Source organism: Falco cherrug, chromosome 6 (assembly GCF_023634085.1).
Source record: "Falco cherrug isolate bFalChe1 chromosome 6, bFalChe1.pri, whole genome shotgun sequence".
Classification (NCBI taxonomy): Eukaryota; Metazoa; Chordata; class Aves; order Falconiformes; family Falconidae; genus Falco; species Falco cherrug.
The window spans coordinates 46,167,616-46,189,269 of record NC_073702.1 but is presented as its reverse complement, the minus strand read 5'-3'; the positions used below and the strand labels follow the sequence as shown (position 1 = coordinate 46,189,269).

The following is a 21,654-nucleotide window of genomic DNA, read 5'->3' as shown; positions in this document are numbered from 1 at the left end:
GGCCATTTAAAGCAAGAATTGTTTCAGTCACAGGAATTTACGCTGTTTCTGTTAGATGCCCTTTACTCCACTGGACACCTCGCACAGTACATTTTTAGCCATGACAAGACTGCAAACTGAACTATTCTGTGTATAATTAAAAGCCCTGTTTTGCTGACAGATACATCTGATACTTCATCAAAGAAACATTCCTTTTCAATATTGGTTCTCAAAAGACATCTCACATCTTCAAAGAATTGAGATTTGGATTGAACCATCTTGCTAATGAAGCACTAAATTTAGTAAATCAGTTGACATAAATTCATCGTCATCTGACAGGGAATTCTCAAAAAAACCCCCAACTGTTTTGTATAAAAACTTAATCACAGAAAAGAAAGATACATTGCCTGAAAGAGGGGTCATCTTGATGCAATAGAGATTTTTAAGTTACATTTCTCACTGCCTCTGTGGTCAGACATACCTAAACCTAGGACGACATAGAGAAACTTTTCTTTCCCTTATTAATCTTCGACAATAAATTACACTGTATTTCATACCTGTTGGAAGCATTCATCAAATAGAGCTAAAAAAATACATGGCAAAGCACAGCAGCTGTTAATGAAAACCCAATAAATGTCATTGTCCTGGGCTCAGGCTACAATCCCAAGCAGCTTCACAGTTTCCTTAAGACTAAAGAGTACAGGGGTTTCACTTGAACACTTTATTACCTTGAATACTCCTTTTGAAAAAAGCTTTGCAGCCCTCACAAGACCAGACCCCATAATGGTAGCCTGAAGCGTAGTCGTTACAGACAGCACAGTACCGGGTCTCCTTGGTGGACTCCATGGACAGGGTCCCTTTCTCGTTGGTGCTGGACATCCTTTCCCGGATGCTGTGGCGCCTGGTATCAGAGCTTGGCCTGTTAATAGCAAAACAACAATCATTCTTTCAGCAAGGTTAAGGCTCATCCACTCATACAGATTGTGAGAAAGAAAAGCAGATATAGTTCTGAAATGACAGATGGACAGAAAAATAATCTTTTATCACCCTCTGTCTTCTTCTAGTTGGAAAGGTGTAGAACCAGCAAGATACAGGGGAATTTCTCACAAATCAATCTGGTGTTATTAGGTGTTGTATCTTGAAAAATTAAGAAGTTATTTGATAGTCATAATTTTTCCTCAAGACATTACAAAGGAATACAAAAAAAATCAGCATGCTTTTGTGTATCTGCTCCTGTACAAAGGGTTCAGCCTGACTGCAGTATCAGTAGGCAGTTTGAGAATCTGCAGCAAAAATCACTCAATGTTTGCATCTGAATTTGCAAGTTACTTAAATTATTAACCAGGTTATTTTCAAGCATTATTGCCCAATTAGAGATGCAAACTTTCCTTACATTGTCAAAGACATAGTAGTGCATAAAACAGTCTCTATTCGCATTAGAATACCACTTTAATAAAAAATAAGAAGTGGTTTTAACACAAGAAAAGTCAGAAGGTATTAAAAATTGTTGCTGAAGAATTTTCGGTCCAGTGACATACATGTTACTAGACATGCACGACTCATATGTGCAGTATACTACTGAATGAAAACTGAATAAATCTATAATCTAAGTGGCAATGAATTAACATCTAGTCAATCTAGTGAGAGGTTATTATGGGTAGCTGCTGCAGGTGTGGTAAACAATATTCAAATAGATGAAAGCACATGGAACTACCAAGGGAACCAGAAATTAATTCTGGGATTGCTCCTGGAAGGCAAACAGCTCTTGCAAAACATGCTTTCCAGTAAGAAACTGCACTACAAATTGTCCAGGAGACAAATACAATTGGGTGTGACAGCATCAGACAACCTAAGGCATGAAGAATCCTGCTGTTTACAGTAATTATCTACTTACCATGCATGTTTTAATTGCTGGTTAGTATAACAGGTGGCTCTTATCTCTCCAGAGTCCCAACATTTTCTCAAAGAAACATATCCTGGTTTTGAGTCTAGGAGACCAGGGCGCTGTCTTTCAGATTTCTTCCTACATACCCAATTTTGCCATACTCCCTTCTTCAGCACAGCAAAACTTCCTTTGTTTTGATGAACTGAGGCATCTGGCACCAACAGCACCATCCTGTGCCAAACCAATACTCCCCAGCAGCTTTCTGATTACTCTACATGTGCTCAACCATCTGCTTTCATCTAGCCAAAGTTCTCGGACATCCCCTGCTGCAGTTCATCCCAATGCCCAAAACCTTTCTACCAGCCAAAGCCACCTGGACACTCTCAAACATGCTGCCAGTCACCCCCTCAATACTTTTTATATATAATTTCCATTCCCAAATATGATATGTCTTCATTGAATGGTTTTGAATGGCTATCAGTTATTAGAGAAACATGAGGCTTTACCATGTTATATAGCAGAAACTGCTGCTGGCATCATTCAGGGAAACTGCATTTTTTTAAAACCAAAGTTCTTTACCAAGCCTTATATACCAGCTAATTTTGAGCACTTATTTAAATAATTTTTGTTTCCTTGGGACCTGCACAAGACAGAAAAACTGCAAATGGCAAAGCATTGGCATGGCACAACTCTGGCTTTTTAGTGAAACAGGAAAACTGGAGAATGTCACAATTCTGACAACATGAGTTTAACAAACTAGGCAGGAAAAAAAAATCCTTGTATATTTTAGATGCTGCCACGTGAAAAGGTGAAAACAATATCATTGATAAATCATTATGGGCATAACATATTCTTAGTGTAATTACCCTTTCCAGCTCACCAAACCCAGGTAGCTCTTTTATTCTTCTCCAAGTCCTGAATCTGCCTTTGAATTTGCTTTATCCGAGTGCCTCATTTAATTGACTTCTTTTTTTCTACTGAACACTGATCAAAGCTGTCATTTCTTATCTTCTCCACCCTATTCTCCCCTGCCTGCAACTATCACCTAATCCATCCTCCCAGTATAACTTTTAACAAACCATGATGTGGCTTTTAAATAAACATATATTTTTAGGGGTATAGAACTACAAGAATGTTTAAAATATTTGAGTAAAATAGCAAGCAAGCAAATAACTGTCAATGTAATTTTAACAGCATTAGACTAGTCTGTTAGGTACACATAGCCATCTAATAGATATTTAGAATTTTGGGGTTGTTTTTTCAAAACTGTTACAAATATACCTGTTATTGAAGGTAAGGTTCCCAAAATTATTTTCAGATCAATAGAACTAAAAATAAATTACAATTTTATAAAGCCTAACTTTCAAGTTATTTTTTTAAAAAACAGTAAAAGGAAAAAAAATCAGGTTCCAAAATGATTGCATATTTTTGCATGCTTGTCATAATTTTCCAACACCACACACACACACACTTACTAAAGCAATCCTAGTTTCCTAGTTGGATACAAAAGAAAACACTTCAACTAATAAGTAAAACTCAAATAGAGTAAAGAAATACCAAAAAGGATCAGTCATCACCCAGCCCAGAAAAATTAAATTTTAATCTTTTCAGAATATTTATCTTCACTCAGATCCAGACTAGGTTCACAAATATTTTTTTATTAAAATTTTATTTAAGAATAAGAAAAAATATTGAAAAATAGCCTGGAGAAGGGGGAAAAAAAAAAACTTTTTCTATCTAGAATAGACAAGAACTCTCATAAAAAATGTACTCTCCAAAGAAAATAAGATGCATAGATACTAACAAGGAAGATGCAGTAAAGAGGGACATCTTTTGCCATGCTGCTTGTGGGAAAACTGAGTCCATCCTCAGTCACACAAAGCCACTTTTTCAGGGGGAGGCTGCAGGCAGCAGCAGTGAGACAGCATGCTCCCTCTAAGCACACGCAGGATCCACGGTGCAAGGGATCACAGAGAGACAGGGCAGCAATGCCACTGCTCACTCCTGCCCTTAATGCCCATGCATTTCATATTTGACTTAGACCACCGTTCCTTTCCTGCACACAAACTTGTTACATCGAAAGAGCACTATAAATCTGTTACAGAGACCTTCACAAAGCAAAATGAATCTAAAGATGGTCTTTGCTGGCTTCCCACCCCCAAAATCAGTGCCACTTGAGTGCCACTTGAGCAAGGTTTTGTGAACTGGCCTTGCAGAGTCATCACATTCAGGCTCTTGTGAACCACAGTGGGAAGCACACTAGAACACCCCTAGCCCCATCCTTCTCTGAAATAATACCTTGCCACCCCTTTTCATTTATACAATGAAAATGAAAGCAGGTAGTAAATAAACTCTAGTATGTATTAGAGGAGGTGAGGAGTAAATCTTTTTGAGAAAAGAATATCCCAATAACACAGAGCTTGCAAATCAAAATAACATCTAAATCAAAATAATGGAAATCAGCTGCTAGTTAGTGCACATCACAGACCACTAATGCTGTGTCCTGACAAAAAATAACAGTCTGTTCTTCACCCAGCTTTCAGTTAGGTTTCAAGGGTTAGCCTTCTGGAGAACATAATGCAATAACCTAACCCAACTTTAATAACTGTGGCAAGATCATCATTCCTAAAATACAATAGCAGAACCCTTTCAACAACTTTCTTTGTAATCTATGCTAATTATAACATCAACACCAAAAAAAAAAAAAAAAAAAAGACCAAAAGTTCTGTCAACTAAGTTTATGAAAGAGAAACACAAATCAAAAGGAAAGAAAACCCCAGATAAAGCCCTCCCTCCAAGACCCACACCAAAACAGAACAAATTAGAAAGCAAAAAACCCTCAGAATTTACTGCTCATTTCCAAATGTAATAACATAGCAGACATAAAATGGAAAGTGTTTTGAAACCTACAGAGCAGAAGAAACTTGTCTTCCACACTCACTTTCATGTTTTTCCACCTATGTCGCACTGAGACTGCTCTTCAATAGATCTGTTAGCAAACAAGACACCTCTGCTTTAAACATTCACTCATCACCTGCAACTCTGAATCAGCATAGAGATCATTAACCCCATGTTGACTGTAAGGTGAAAAGAATGCTTACAGGAAGGAATTGTGGTTTTATAATATAAACTCAGGGTTTTATATCACCGTAATCTGACTGTCAGGCAGCATGAATTTAGGAAACCCACATTACAAATCCACCCAACAGCAAGATAAGGCCCACTTTACAACAACCCCAGCTTTATCTGAAATAAAGAGATTTCATAGGTAGTTCTTAAGGGAAAAGTCATTTAAGCAGTTAAAGCAGACACCTTGAAAAATTCTAGTTTTCTGATTTTACTTTCATACAAGAAACTTTAATTTGCAGCTGTTAAATCTTTCTTACCAGAATGGATGGAAGTTCACAGTGTAAAAAGCCTCAAAACTGATGGCCATTTCAAAAGCAGTCAACATCTAGCACAAATGCTTTTCCACACATCGGACTTATAACACCATTCTACTGTTCAATATGAAATTATTTAACTTGCTGTTAGTATGTGATTTACTACATGGGGCAAAATATTTATGAAAGATTATTTGGACAGAATTAGGTCCTTGAAAATACTTAAAAGACATCTCAAGGAGAAGTACTGCAACAAGAATGACAAAGTATAAAAATAAACAGAAAATTGCCCAGTACATTAAGCACCTCAAAACTGTACTCTCAGAAAGCTCCAATGAATCTGAACAACAAAAAAAAACCCATAAGCCATCCAAATTAAAATGTTGGCTTAAAACAAATATCCCAAAATGCCTAGGGTTGTAATTAAGCTAAATACAACTTGACGATGAAGAGACACAGTCTTACACAGAGCTGTATATCAGACAGAATCACAAGATATTTTAGGATAGATGGGACCTTGGGAGGTGGCCCCATGCCGAGGCAGCATTGGCACAAGACAGGCTACAGCAATGAGGGTGCATTCCAACAACGGGACCAGAAGCCTTGGCTGATCCTCCGCTGGTGATGAAGATCAGCTGGGGCTCACCCTGGGCCTGATTGTGAGTGATTTCCGATCTATGGCTCTGAGCACATTTCTCTCACTCTCTTCCTCCCCAAAACAGAATGGTTTTGTCTATGCTACCAAGGGAGAGGGACTCTTGCAGAGCTTCTGCTGGAACCATGCCCCAGGAGAGGATTAGTCAGCCAAACCAAACTGTGCCTGAGAGCGTGAAGCTATTAAGCAGTGAGAGCCATCCTGCTGGTGTTTGCACCCATGCCCTGGCCTTATTTAGGTAACTAAAAATACATGCAGGCCTTTCTTGCCCCGCTATCCTTAGTTTACTCCCTGATCATCAGCAAGTTAATGTCTGGCTGCAGCATTAAAAATGATAGTAATAAGCATTTCCCTTACACAGCAATAATGCCCCTTGCATCTTAGTGCCTACCTCACTAAATGTGATACTTAAGTTCATCTACAATTTCTATATGGGATAAATACAGATGTAAAAGTTTGATACTCCTGGGTGAAAATAAGCTGTAGGCTGAGAAGGAGCTGCCTGTAATTCAGATCTCTAAATGGCTTTCCACCAGGCTAAATACAGAGTGCAACCAGAAAGGCCACCAGAGCAGAACTGTACAGCACCTTCCTTCCCACCTGTGACAGCAATGCCGGAGGAGACCTTCATGCTAGAGAAATCTCCCCTGGTCACTTCATATTCCTTTCATGGGTTTGGCTCATATCTCCCCTTCTTCAGGATGAGTGCAGGGACACCTAAACATAATTACCTATGTAGAAGACCCTAAGCTAGTGCAGTGAATGGACGAGGTGAAGAAATAATTGACATAAAGGAATGAGGAGAAGCAATGTAAAGGACTACTTTAAAAATAACAGAAGATACATGTGAAGGCCAACTAAGAAAAAAAATTTGCAAGGAAACCAACTGAAAGCAGGACAGGTTTTAGTGCAGCAAAAAGGAAAAAAGGATAACTGACATGAGAGAAATTTAAGAAAAATATTAAAAGAAATGAAGTCATATGAAAGTTGAATAATAAAACAATCCTAAAATATTGACAGTATTTTACAATGTCTCAGAAAATGTATTTTATAGTCAGAAGACTCTGGGATGTTTTCTTTAGAACTAGAATAAAATACAATTTTATGTGGTAACTAAAGTAAAATAACTTGGGAAAAATAACCCAGTATTGACCAAGAAATGGTAGTGTTGAGGACAGGCTCTGTCAACGTAAGAACAAAAGTTTATCTCCTTAGGTCACCAAAAGTTCTTATCCAACATGAAATTAAACATTTCTTTTGGCACTAGTTCTATCATCTTCCTCCATCCTTAACTCTGGTTAATTTTAAAATGGGTGATTTAAATAATACATTTAGATATGTCAAAATTAAACCATGCCATGTGTGAAGAAAAATCTCGGAATCTCAGAATCATCTAGGTTGGAAGAGATCTCTTGAGATCATCTAGTCCAACCCGCTGCTCAAGCAGGGTATTCTAGAGCAGGTTGCCTGGGCCCACATCCAGTACAGTTTTGCATTTCTCCAAGAATGGTGACTGAAAAAACCTGTGTCAGTGCTTGGTGCCACAGTAAAAGAATGTTTTCTTATGTTCAGGTGGAAATAGGTATATTTTAATTTGTGCCTTTGATACTATTTTTTTTTTTCTGCAAGGGTACCTTGCTGGCTCATGTTCAGCTTGCTGGTCACCAGGAACCCAAGGTCCCTTTCTGCAAAGTTACTTGCCAGCTAATTGGGCCCTAGCATGTACTGGTTGGTGCCTGGGGTTATTCCCCTGAAGGTGCAGGAATTTGCATTTCCCCTTGTTGAACTTCATGAGGTTCCTGTCAGCCCATTTTTCCAACCTGTAGTGGTCCCTCTGGATGGCAGCACGACACTCTGGTCTGTTAGCCACTCCTCCCAGTTCTGTCTCATCAGCAGACTTGCTAAGGATGCCCTCTGTCCCATTGTAAGTCAATAATGAATACGCTGAACAGTACTGGCTCCAGTACTGAGTCCTGGGATACACCACTAGTTTGTTGCCTGGTTTCAAACACTAGTTTCAACAGGAATTAGTGGCACTGATTGTGGCCCTCTGGGTCTGGTTGTTCAGCCAGTTTTTAATCCCTTTCAGTGTCCACTTACCTAACCCATACTTTGTCAACTTGTCATAGAATCGTAGAATCATTTAAGTTGGAAAAGGCCTTTGAGATCATTGAGTCCAACTGCAAACCTAACGCTGCCAAGTCCACCACCAAACCATGCCCCTAAGTGACACATCTGCAGGTCTTTTAAATGCCTCCAGGGATGGTGACTCAACCACTTCCCTGGGCAGCCTGTTCCAATGCTTGACAGCTCTTCCACTGAAGACATTTTCCTAATATCCAATCTAAACCTCCCCTGGTGCAACTTGAGGCCATTTCCTCTTGTCCCATCACTTGTTACGCAGGAGAAGAGACCAACACCCACCTCACTACAACCTCCTTCCAGGTAGCTGTAGAGACCAATACAGTCCCCCATGAGCGTCCTTTTCTCCAGGCTAAACACCCCCAGTTCCCTCAGCTGCTCCCCATCAGACTTGTGCTCCAGACCCTTCCCCAGCTCCGTTGCCCGTCTCTGGACACGCTCCAGCACCTCAGTGTCTGCCTTGCAGTGAGGGGCCCCAACCTGAACACAGGTTCCCTCACCGGTGCCGGGTACAGGGCGGCGATCACTGCCCTCGTCCTGCTGGCCACACTGCTTCTGACACCAGCCAGGACGCTGTTGGCCCCCTTGGCCACCTGGGCGCACTGCTGGCTCATGCTCATGGCTGTCACCCAGCACCCCCAGGCCCTTTCCCACCAGGCCCTTTCCAGCCGCTCTGCCCCAGCCTGTAGCGCTGTGTGGGGCTGGTGTGACCCAGGTGCAGGACCCGGCACTGAGCCCTGTTGAACCTCATGCAGTTGGCTGGGCCCATCCAGCCTGTCCAGGTCCCTCTGCAGAGCCCTCCTGCCCTCAAGCAGATCAACACTCCCACCCAACTTGGTGTCATCTCCGAGCTTACTGAGGGTGTGCTCGATTCCCTCATGCAGATCATGGATAAAGATATTAAACAGATAAAAATATTAATCTCTTCTAAATCCATTTGCTAAAGTCAGTATAAATTTGCACATCTTTCAGCCCCTTAAAACTTATTTTTTGACAAATTTAATTTTTTTCTCAGATCTGTCACTAATATTTGCAGACTGGATTAAAGTTTAGAGAGATGTTCTATACACAGTCACTGCACAGTCCATGGCATTTCCAGCCACATTTTCTGGAGGTTCTATTTACGGAAGGCAAAGAGCACCCAGGTTCCTTGTTCACATGCTTGATACATGAATATGGATGTTTTCATTATTTCCCTTTCCCATACTTCCACTCTCGGGGTCAGTTTTCCATAGTTTATAAATGTGAGCAGCTGACCCCCTTCACAACATAGAAGTTTGCTCAACATTCTGAAAAACATGGAAGCTTTCCTTGGGGATGGCAAGGGAGTTGCGGGGTGTGTTTAAAAGAGGAAAGAGATCAATCTATTTGTCAGTTCAATGGGTCTGAAATTTGAATTTATACAAATAAGTCTTCAGAATAAATACTGAGAAATTAGTACTGTTTCATTCTATTAATCAGTGCGGTTGGAATTTAAACTACAACTCACAGGGTCATTTTCATTAGTCTTAAGTGGTGGTATAGCTGTACCTCACTGAGTAGAATAGAACTCAAACAATTCTGAAGCAATGGAAATTTTCTGGCTTTTTTCTTATGCACAGAAGGTTAGTAATTTCTTTCTGTACATAAGGTGAATGCAGAAACACCCACATACATGCTTTATATGAATATACATTAAAAGAAGATTCACATTTTAAATATAGCACACGGCTGAACTGCACCTTGCAAATACAACTGAAACTTTCATTTATCCCTGCTGCGCATATATATATTATCTTCATTTATATGACCATACTTTTTACAAGGCAACAGCTCATCAGTGCACAAAATAAAAAGAATTCTTTAAATGAGCAGCTATTCTGTCTGGTGTTTTTTTCCTGACAGTTCAGTGTCCGGTGCCTTACTATCAGCACACTATCCAAATTCAGCTATAACATCAGAATTAATTTCCTTCCAAGATTTCCCTGCCACTATAGCATTTTAGCAGTTGACAGGTGCTAATGAATGTATTTTTCCAATCCTCTTGTGAGTTGAAAGGATAAAAAATGAGGCTGAGAGAGATTAAGGTCAAAAGTATATAGTGAGTTATGTGCAACCTAAGTTTGTTAAGTACCCACCATTAAATAACATCTTGAATGTTCAGAGTGCTACTTCCCTTGTCTGCAATTGCAAGGTTAAATGTTCAACACTTACATGAATCAGACCGTAGGACTTCCATTCAGCACAAAGAAAATTCCAAAACAACATGAGAATACCTGGGAGGAGTTTGATTTAAATGGTTTCTGAACTTCACAGAAGCATTTGTGTCAGGGTTAAACAGAGAATTTAGTTCCCCAGGCCAGCAATCAGCTGCCTTCACATAACACTTCTTGAAATTTTTGCCTTATTCCTTTTTTTATTTACCAGTCTTTGCAAAAAATGAGTAGAGAATTTACAAAGAGTGACATATTTCACTATATGGGCATGACACATTCCAGAGTTGATCCTTTTCATTTATTGAAACAGCAGCCCACTTATGATTACCTTATAATTATGAAAATAAGTATTATAATAATAATCACAAAGGCACAATAAGACCAAATAAGATTTGCACAGGTCGTCTTAATTTGAGCTTATTAAAAATAAAAGTTTGCAAATGTTTTTTCTGTGTAGCTTCTCACACTGAAGAGGACATCTAGAAAACCAAAAATGTTATCCTTCTGCCTCATATTTATAGTCACAATCAGCAGGGCTGGGACATGTTGGTGCACCTCTCGCTTGCCTTAACGCAGCAGGTGATGGCAGGAGATCACTGCCATTCCTGAGCAGCAGAGGAAGGTTATGAGTGATACCTGCTAACAGCTGTACATTTTGACACTACAAGTCCTTTATTCTACTCTTGTTTGTGAGAAATGAAAGCTAGTAAATACACAAAGGCTGCTGCCACTGCTGTCAGTGGAAGTGTCTGCTCTGTCCTTCCACAGCTCTTCTTTTTCAAATGCTCTTGCTTGATCCACCCAGTTCCTTTTGTCCTATTCTTACACTTAACTGTACCTTTGGGCTTTTCCTTCCAGACTCAGTCTCCCTGTCCAGAAAGGACAAACTCATCTTCTTCTCCAGTGTGTGGCCTGACTCTCTGGCTACTTCCATGCCCAGACTCCCTGCAGGCACCTCACACAAAACTCTCCTTCTCCTTCTATCATTGCTTACTTTCCTTGTGTCCTGAGCAGAAAGGTTCTGCTCTTCTGCCTCACTCTGTACCCTTTTAACCTGTCTGCCAAGATTACTTAGCTCCTGTTAATCTTGATATACGAGATTTCTTTCCTTTGACCTGCCCCACCAGTTCCACAAACACATACTAAGATTTGTAACTGAGGAAGGACTGAGGGACCCGAGAATTGCCATTTGTTGACCATGTATAACTCATTGATCATAAAAGGACAAAATTATACTTTTTACCAAGGCTGAACTTAAAATCTCTGAAATAATGAGCTGTTCACCACAATAAGTGCTATGAACTATCGACAAAAAAAACCTATTATGTTTCAAGTCAGTCAAAACAGAATTTAAAAATATAAAGTAAAAAAACCAAACAAACAAACAAAAAAAACCAAAACCAAACCATCAACACAATTATTATTTTTTTTATGATAGCTTTAAAGCTATGAAATGTCATTTATGTAAAGGGTCTTGCCTTCTATGGTTTGTACTTCTGTCGTTTCTCCTCTGGGCTGGGACTGCACTTCTTGTAAGGGAAGCCTTCGTCACAGTAACCACCCTCATTGGAGCTCTGAGGTTCTGTGTGCCAAGACACCTTGCCCATGGGATAAAACAGGGGCCAGAAACACATCTTTGAAGAACTAATTGAGAGATGTCATGCAAGCCATAATATGTGATAAATCCCATAATATTTCTTGCCAGAATTTCACTTCTGAATTAAGAAAAAATATTACCCTCATTAATATTTTGGAGACTATTGAAATCAACACCGAAATCAAATTTCTGCAAAAAAAAGGTTCGGACAACAAAATTCCTCTTTATTTTTTAATTTTCAAGCAAAAAACATTTTCTGTGGGATTTTCATTTTGCAGAAATCCAGTTTTAAAAAGTTTTTACAGAAAGATATTCAAACATCAAAACGTTTATTTTCATGTAATACACAAAGAAATACAAATGTACATAATAAGCAAGAAGAATCCCAAGACACATGCATAGGTACAGTTCTGCAGGGTTAAGCAGGAGCAGAACTCGATGCTAACTACAAGTAGTCAAACTGTCCTACAGTCTCAATGTGAAAGTGACATGAACAGACCTAAAAAAATTACATACTCTTCAATCACTATACACTAACATTCAGTAAAGCAGGGACAGAGTATCGCTGAAAAGATTATATATCTAGACCTGCCCCACTGGAACTTGTTTTAACTCATCCTTACGTTATTTCCAATAATTCAGCCTCTCTCCGTGGACTGTTTGCTGCTTCACTACAAATCGTTCAGCCTAAGTCCTCTCTGCTGGAATCTAAGTTCATTTGTCCTCAGCTCTTTTTAGTTAGCCCAGAGAACAATTCGGCTGCTGCCCTCTCAGTACATATTCTACCTTTGTAAGGCTCCTGCTACACCAGCTCTCAGCCTTCAGCCTTCCTTCCAGAGTCTCCTTCAATTCCCCCATCTTGCTGCTCTCATAAGGACTTTGATTGCCCCTCAGTGGGCATAATTCTGAAAGAGGCCTTGCCAGTCTCTCCTGAAACAACATATTGACCTGTTCATCTGTTCTTCTGTTCACAGAATAAAATTTTACTTTTCTGCAAAAGATTACTGTTGTCTTGTATTTAGCTCATTATCTTCTCTACCCCTTAGGCTATTATGTATTCTACAGTCCTTTTGCCTACTTAGTAATTCCCCAGTTGTACTTGTGCATTAGATTTCTCCATCCCAAAGACTGGGCACCACACTGACCTTTAGTGAATTTGAGAAATATTTAATGTTTCAGATTCTGTTCTGGCAACCAGCGCTAGGAAAACGTTCTCTTACATACTTACCTTTCAGGTGGCCCATTTACAGTTCTCTACTACTTTTAACAATTGGCAGATAACATATGCCTATTTAAAATTAATGGTACTATTTTATCTTTGGAGTAAAATATCTGCAAATTATTGTTTTTACGTATCTTTTGAATCCCTGATTACTGGATGATCCTCCTTCTCTTTAAGGAACACAAGTGAAATAAATATTTTGAGCCAGTTCCTCAGGATCCAAAATAATGACCAGCCAACTTGCTCAGGGTTTCTCTGCCCGTGTGTACCTCCTGCCAGGCAGAGTTTTGCCTGGGCACTATCTGTCTCTGTCACAATCTCTCAGATCAGTTAGGCAATCCCACAGACTAGTGCATGAAGAGTCATCTAAGGAAAAACATTAACCCACTGTCTAAAAGCATGCCAAATTTGATGAAAAAGCTGCTGAAACAAAGTGCCTCTGGGAAACGCACAGATATGATTTTCTGGCAGCAATACTGAATTGGTGTGTGGCTCTGGGGACAGAAGCAACAGGGACCTGAGTGTGACAATCAGCTGTGCCCACAAGTGTGTCAGAGTGGAGCCAGCCCCCACCCTCACCAACACTCTGGAAACATGGACACTGGACATCTCACTTTAGTGTAAACGGTCAGAAGAATAAAATACGTTTGAAAAGCTGGAAGCATGAACAACATCAAAAGGCAGCTTCAGCTGACAATCTCCAGAAATCTCTACAGCTTTCATGCTTAGAAACATCTAGTCACCCTTGTCTCTACTAAAGCTACGCTAAGCCTCAAAGACCAAGCTGAAAAGTTGTACCGCTGTATATCTCACGTGTCTTACAAATTTTGTGAAGAAGCTGAAGTTCAGCCTTCCATATAAGAATATAACACATCCAGAAGAGGTCTTTTCTCGGGATTTCACTTTTCTTAGCAAACTTCCTTCAGAATTACTCAGTCACTTGGCTATTTTAGTTTTTCTTTTCTAACATTCAGATAAACTAGCACAATCCTACCATCTGAAAGGAAAAGGTTAAATGCACTCAATAGATTGGAAAAGGGTGTTTCAGGAAATGCTGTCAGATTCTTACACTTACCTCCAGACAATTTCAAAGGTAAATGCCAGCAAAAACACAGGAATCAGTCATAAATCTTCCTTCACCATGCCTTTATAGGGCTTTTATGGGCTTGTATGTTCCTTTTATTCCTGGACAAGCCCTCTTTCCAAATACTTCAGATGCACACATTAAGACTGCAGTTTAACCAGTTGCCCAAAGCTTCATTAAATTCCTAGGAAAATCTTTCAATGACCAACCTTAAACAAGACATTTTTAAAGAAAAATGCTTAAAAGATATAAATGTTCTCCTTTACATCAACCTCAAAAAATATGTTAAATATGAATGCAGATTGTGTAACACAACATTACAATGTAGATAACATTGTTTCAATCTAAACCAATCTATGATTTAAAATGGCTGTTTTTCTTTTAAATAACATTTTAAACTGAAAATATAACTGAGTACACTGCAATTTGAAAAGAAACTTTTGAAACAAAACACCGGCACAGCCACATATGATCCTAACAAAGAAATCAGAGGGCTCTGGGCCACAAGGAAATAAAAGACTACTTAAAGTAATGCTTTTAAGTTCATCAAAGTGCATGCAGACCTCTTGAACCAACTGATACAAAGCACAGGGAAGAGACAAAAATCTTTTCCCAAAGAGTTTACAGCCCAGGCCAACAAGCCACTCTGGCAGCTGCTAGCAAGAATACAAAAAGACTAGGCAGAGGTGCCAAGCCCAAAGACACTATGTGGGCAGCAGGGAAGGAACTAGGCACTTAGGAAAATCTGACACTTGCACGTAGAAATGCTTGTGTACTTGCCTCAGAAGATGTGGTTTATCAGCAGCTTCTTGTTTGTGCCCCAAAACAGTAAACCCTAGGAACAGAGCCTCTGCAGTCCTTGAACTAAAATTGCACAGTCTAGGGCCCAGCGAAAGAAAAAAAAAAAGAGTTCCTAAACATACAGACCTGTTTGTGCTTAAGCCAGTTTCATCAAATCAAACTACTAATACATGGGACCTACACAATCCCCATAACACAAGCAGATTAATTTCCTTGCAATCCACGGCTAGCCTGCAGTATCAGCAGGAGATGAAATCCCATCCACAACTGGTACACTGTGTGTTGTGGTGCCACACTTGCTTGACAGTTGAAAAGACAGAGGCACCAGCCCTAGCTGATGCCCATGTACAAGGAATGTGCATCCTAGAAATTAAACTATGGCTTGGAAGTCACACGCTTGAAAGTATAACAAGTTTAACAGATGGGACAAAAGCACGTGGCTGAGTGTTAACAATCAAAGGACGGGTGACATAAGCATGACAGAAGGCAAACAAATAGCCCATCTGAAAACACATCGTACTGACCAGTCATTGCATACAAGGGCTGCATTTCACCTGCAGCATTGGGCTACTAAACATGTTCACAGCACTCTAGTACTGTCCGGCCAAAAGAATACCTGTGCTTTGTAGCTTGTTATATACTCTTCTTCTTCTTCTGTTAAGAAAAATTAATAACAAATCATGTCACGTTTCAGCCTTGAGAAGTCTGGACCTGAGTAGGGAAGATGCAAACCTCAAAGTAGCATGCTTTAGTTTGTCCTTTCAGTCAAAATGGAGGCAAGACGGATGCACACAGAAATATGATATCTCACAAAATCCGAGTAGTTTGTGGGGAAACATTGCTCCAGCTGAGGTACTTGATTCATACTTGTTCTCTGGAAAGTGATGAATTCCACTTTGCGTGCCAATTAATTCTTTGAATATTAATGAAGAGTAAACCATGTGATAGACATGTTGAAGTTTGAAACAGAGCAGTGAAGTCTAGCAATGCAAGGTAGCCTAGTCATTAGGTGTGTGCTATCTTTATAAGGCCAGGCCTCATTGACACAGTGAAATAAAATGTAACTTATCTATAATGTTTGTCATAGATGATCTCCAGAAACAGAAAATTACATATGCTAAAAATATAGTTGAAAGTGTAAGAAATAGAAAATAAAATTAATAAGAAAGAAAAGCTGAAGTGATTGTTATATAAAGCATACAATTTGAGACACCTCTGCCAAACTGATTTTCAAAATGATTTTAAAGTTTTTAGATCCTACAGTTCTCCTTCCCTTCAAGTAACCCCTAGACATCACTTCTGAAAATTTAGTGTTAAAGGTTACAACGGCTGTCATTTTTCCTTATGTCTAAGAAGTTAGAGCTGCAAACTGTTGCCACACTGGGCAGTCTTGCTCGCCCTTCATTTCTGGCCATAGACACTTAGGCCCAGAGTAGCAAATTAATGCTGTTCAACACACAGCCACAAAACCTGAGAAAAAGGAGACCAGAGAACACAGGGTGAAGAAAGAAGGATCCCAACTGTGTGGTCACATTGGTTTACTAATGCAGCCACAAGAATCATGACCAGAAATGTGACGGGAAAAACTTTCAGTGGGAACTTTCAGCTGATCAGACTAATGGTTACATTACAGCTGTATAACGTATTAATATAGCGGATTGAAAAACTGGACTGTGTTCTTTTCCTTACTCCTCTGTATCTTCTATTTCCTGCTTGTAGACTGAAGATCTTTCTGTTGTTCTTCATGTGCGTCTCAATCATCAGTACTAACCAAATAGTAAACAATAAGTTTTACGTATCTACATTATCTAAATTATCCCAAAGTAGTTAAAATATTCATTCAGATAATGTCCACAGATAAATTTGCATATGCTGAACTATGCAATCAATAGTAAATAAAGAAAACCTGGTAGGAAATACATTCATATAGCTAACTGCACATAATATATGTTTGCAAAACTGCTTGTTGATGTATTTTGGAAGTAACACGCAGCAATGTGTGAGAAATCAGGTCTGTGAGAAATCGGTGCACTTGCCTTTTGTGTTGGTGATATTTTTGTTTCAAGACATTAAGAGGTTACATTTTGTTTTGGCAAATCCTTGTCATCTAATTGTGTTATTTCTTATTCCTCACTGCAACAGAGAATACGCTGAAGTGCTTCAGAGGTGCCACAATATAGCACCTCATTAATCTCACTTTTTATTGTTGGTAGGCGGTAATTGCTCCCTGCCCTAAAAATTACAAAGGAAGGAAAAAGTCTGTTAGATAGAGGTTTTTTTTCCATGCAGCATTAAATGTACAGTATTATGGACACAGTAGCCACACTTCTGTCATGACATTTATAAACATATTATTAACTATTCACATGTGACACACATAATACCAGTGTACTAGATGCAAGGAACCCCTGCTGAATCTTTTTTCTTTCTTTTCCAGATATGCACGCTTCCTGTAAATGCAAGAAAAAAGTGGAACCTGGGTGGGTGGGTTTTTTTTCTTGCATAATATTCTTTAATGGTTACCTATGGCAAAAAAATTATCTATTTACTCATTTCTAGCCAAAATATTCCCTGTTGCATACAGCTGAATGTTGGAAGTGGATGCTGTACTAAGCTTGGCATGGCAAATCTATCAACCCACCCTGGTCCAACCCAAGCCTCAGCAGGAAAGCAGCAGGTCAGTGGAGCTGAGGCTGGTGGCTGACTACAGCACATCCCTGCGCACCTCTGCTGGCAGCATCTGATCACAGCCACTCTGCCCCTCACAGCATTAGGACTGAGCAGGAGCCAGCAGCTATGACTCACCTTTCTTCAAAACAACCTAACAGATTTTGCATTTCCTCAGACCAAAATGGACCCAAAAGTTTCCAACACTCTATTTCAGATATTACTCTTCCAGAAAATTATTGGAATGAGCAGCAGCTTCAGACACAACACCAGGCTCTCATCTAGGCTTACTGTGGTATAAATATGAGCAAAAATAATGCTTGATTTTCAAACAGTCCATGTATTAAAAATATATATCAGAAGTATTCCATAAGACAAACAGGTTGATATTTAAATTATTGTCCAAAGGCCTCTGTTACTTGATTTACTTCTTTTTTTGGTTTTAATTTTGTTCCAACCTTAATAAAAATACTTAGAAGCATCAATAACAGTTCTAAAGTTCTACTGTCTTTCTTCATATGGCTCCACCTAACATCTCAGGTACTTGTTTTTAAATTGAAGCACATAGCATTAGATAGCCAAGCTTGAAACCATAGTCGCTTGATTTCACATACATATTTACATAGATTTAGAGATGATGAAACTAAATAATTCTAACCAATATCAGTCTGTTTCCAAATCCAGAATCCACAACCAGTTTCAATCAGGTTATCTTGGAAAGTATAATATGAAAAATGGAAAGATAAGCCAACAGCGCAGAGATTCTGACTGAAGATGTCTTAGTTGTGTCTTCATTCTCCAGCCTCAACACTGCTCCACAAATCCCTGTGGGAACTGCCACACCAGACATATTCCTGATTCCTCTTTTCACTTGCTGATAAAATGTGAACACTTCGCATTCATACCCAAGAGCTCAGCTCCTCGCTAGTTCTACACTCTGAAGTACACATCCCACAGGAATTGAACAATGGTACAAGTACACGCACAGCAGCAGGCTCTGAAAAGGTAACTACACGTAACTCTGCATCATGGTGCTTAAGAGAAGGGTTGCTGTTGCAGATGCTAGTGAGTCAGGAGATGAGAAAAAGACATAGGAAAGGAGACATAAAGAGCATCCCACCCCTGTTATGATGCAGCTCTGCAGACCCAGAAAAATCCACCGAACACAACAGACAACAACTCTTAGTTGACTTATAATGTATGTATATAGGTACCTGCAAGTAGGTTTTGGGTTAGATTTGATTCATATTCAAAGCACCTCCTGACAAAAGGTTTGGGTTCTTTTTTGTTTAAGGAGACAGGAGATATTTTTCAGACAGAATTCAGCTAAACCCCTTGGTATATATGTGCAGATGCAAAAAGCAAAAGGCCATATTCTCAGACAAGAAATTGAACTGACTTGAGTTTCATCCTAAGATTTTAAGCAATTATTATTATTATTCTGGGGAAAAAAAAAAAAAAAACAACCACCAAAAAAAACCCAAACAAACTACTTCAAGTTTAGCAGCAATATTCCTCATGCAGTATTTTATTTCTCCTTTAAAATCCATCAGTTCTTCTCAAAAATACTCTGTGGTAACTACAAGGACGTAATAAGGTAGCCTTGCTGAATTAATGAATCACAATAGTTTAAATCTTTTGTCGTGGATGCAGTATGCTTGCATCATTACAAATTCATTAGCTCAGAAAATGCAGTTGAAATGGGCTCATAGATTGGATCTATGCAAAATCATATTTGATAGGAAATACTCTAGTGGGGTGTTAATTCAGTTCAGTATTAGAATTCAGTTAATATGCAGATTAATATTTGATCTGTGTATCTGAATCTGTACTGAACTTCAAACTTAACTCAGAACCTCTGATTGCAAGTATAAATTGTTTTTCTTACTGCATCATCTTGTACAAGACTTGTTTCTTCTACACAGCAGCTGTGCACATGTCTAATGGTAGAAACACAGCACCTCCTGTCCTCAGAACATCCAAGGATTAAACAGGCAAAGAAGATAGCTTGAGAGTGCTGATAGTATCAAAATGGAAATCTAAGGAATAAAAGTAGCTCTTGAAATAATTTTTCCCTGTAACAATTTTAGTCAATTTTTGTAGAGCTTAGCACAGACCAAAAAAAATGGACAGCTACTGCATTCATTTCCCAGTTGCAGAAAGAGCTGTTCTAAACATTTCTGTAATGATTCATGCATGTAGTAAACAAAACCTCCATTCCTTGACTATGCTGACATGACTGAGGTGTACAGTAAAGCTAGTGAGCTCAAATTTATTAAGCACTGAACTATTTTACTTCTTTTCCATTAGATCTACATTTCTTTTTTCTATTTCTACTTGGCATATTTTAGTTGGGCTAACTTATGTCTAGCATTACACTTTTTAAGGAGTCTCAGTTCTCACAAAAACAGCCTTGAATATCTCCCACACCCAGAGAGATAAATTTGCGGTGAAAACTCTGATTTTTTTATCTGAGATTCAGAATTGGCCATAGGACACAGACCTTGTCCTTGTTTTTTAAAATTTGTTCCTTGATGTCATCAGAAAAGGACCAAGTAGTCAGCAGACAAACCTGAGGAATTTCTCTGGGACAAGGAGACTTTCCCCAAGTAATCTGGTATCAAGCCTACCCTACAAAGACCACCTCCAGACTCCGTTCATTTTAGGCTGCTATGTGACTCAAACATGGTGCTTGTCAGAAGCCATAAAGTGGAGATGTCGGAGACCTGTTATCATTTATTTCTTACCACATCTCCCTCATAATAAACAAGAAAACTCATTTTTCTCTGCTCTCTGGGTTTTAATTCTGGAAAAACCTGGAGGGACAATGCAGAAGTGGGGCCAGTCTCTTAGGCAATGCACCTTTCAGGTTGCTTGCCATTTCCAGATAGGTCCACATTTGTCAACAATAAAATGAAGTAGAGGGGAAACAAGGTATATATGAGTCAGAAAATGGGTCATACATGAAAACAACTTGAAGATATTAATACCTAAAGCTGATATTTAATAAATAATAAAGATGGTGCTAGCCATACACTGATGTTTTTGATTTTCCTGAAAAGACAATCTTGCTCTTGCTAATTTTATTATATTGGGGGGTGTGTGTGTGTGTGTGTGTGTGTAATAAAAAAAGCACACACAGCATTAATATTTGCTCATGTATTGATTTTTGTACTGAAATGCGTGTCTGAAATGAAATCAGCAAAATCCTTCATCCTAAGTAAGAAGGGTCATATCTCAGAGTTCATGTCAGAAGCAAATTAGAGAACATGAAAAACTAGTGCATTAACTGCTTGCTTCTATGCATTCATCCCTTATCTACCTATGAAATAAACAAATGCAAGGTAGCTGAACATGCAATTCCATATAAGGACTGAAGTGGAAATATGTTCATTTTTTCCGAGAAAAATGCTGGGTATGTGTGCTTAACAAGCCTGTAAACCATTTTTGTTCCATTTCAGATACTGTGTTTAGTTATACCATTGCTAGTTTCCAAAACCATTTCCACTGACTGAGCACAATATTTTGGGTTTTCACCCTGGTTCATATCTAGCATCATGTCTTCTTTCTTAATGAAGCCTGCTCTGAAAACAGTCTTGTCAATTTTCCACATGATTTTCAATAGCACTCTTAATTATAACAGTTGGGCACTTCACAGACACCAATTAATGTTTATCTGTATGGGTCCTGTGTGGTAAAGCAGTAGTATCTGCATTTCACATGTTAGAATATTAGGCAGAGAAGGAGAGATACATGCACACAAAATTAGTTCTAGCATGTTTCAGCTTTGAGAAAGCTGATGTTATGAACTTACTGGTGTAATTCCAATATATTTTCTCTATGCACATAAGAAATACAAAGGCTTTAAAGAAATTAAACAATCAGCACCCAAAACAGGATCTCACTGAGTCCTTCTGATGGCAGTTGGTGTTTCAGGAGTGATGGAAGCTCATACCTACAGCACTGACCTCTGCCACTTGGGCTATTGAACATACCAACAGCCAGGCTAATCCATTACCTTCTGGCTAAATCTGTAGTAGATGG

At 39.0% G+C, this 21,654-nt stretch overlaps 1 protein-coding gene across 2 annotated transcripts in view; it reads right to left on the bottom strand.

Annotated features, from left to right (window-relative positions):
* The window catches only part of ESR1 (estrogen receptor 1), a 197,338-nt gene that overhangs the window by 85,414 nt on the left and 90,270 nt on the right, over positions 1 to 21,654 (bottom strand). For both annotated transcript variants that reach the window (XM_005446565.3, XM_027815754.2), the window contains one exon: positions 708 to 898. In XM_005446565.3, coding sequence (XP_005446622.2) covers positions 708 to 898 — 191 coding nt within the window. The remainder of the gene's footprint in view (positions 1 to 707; positions 899 to 21,654) is intronic.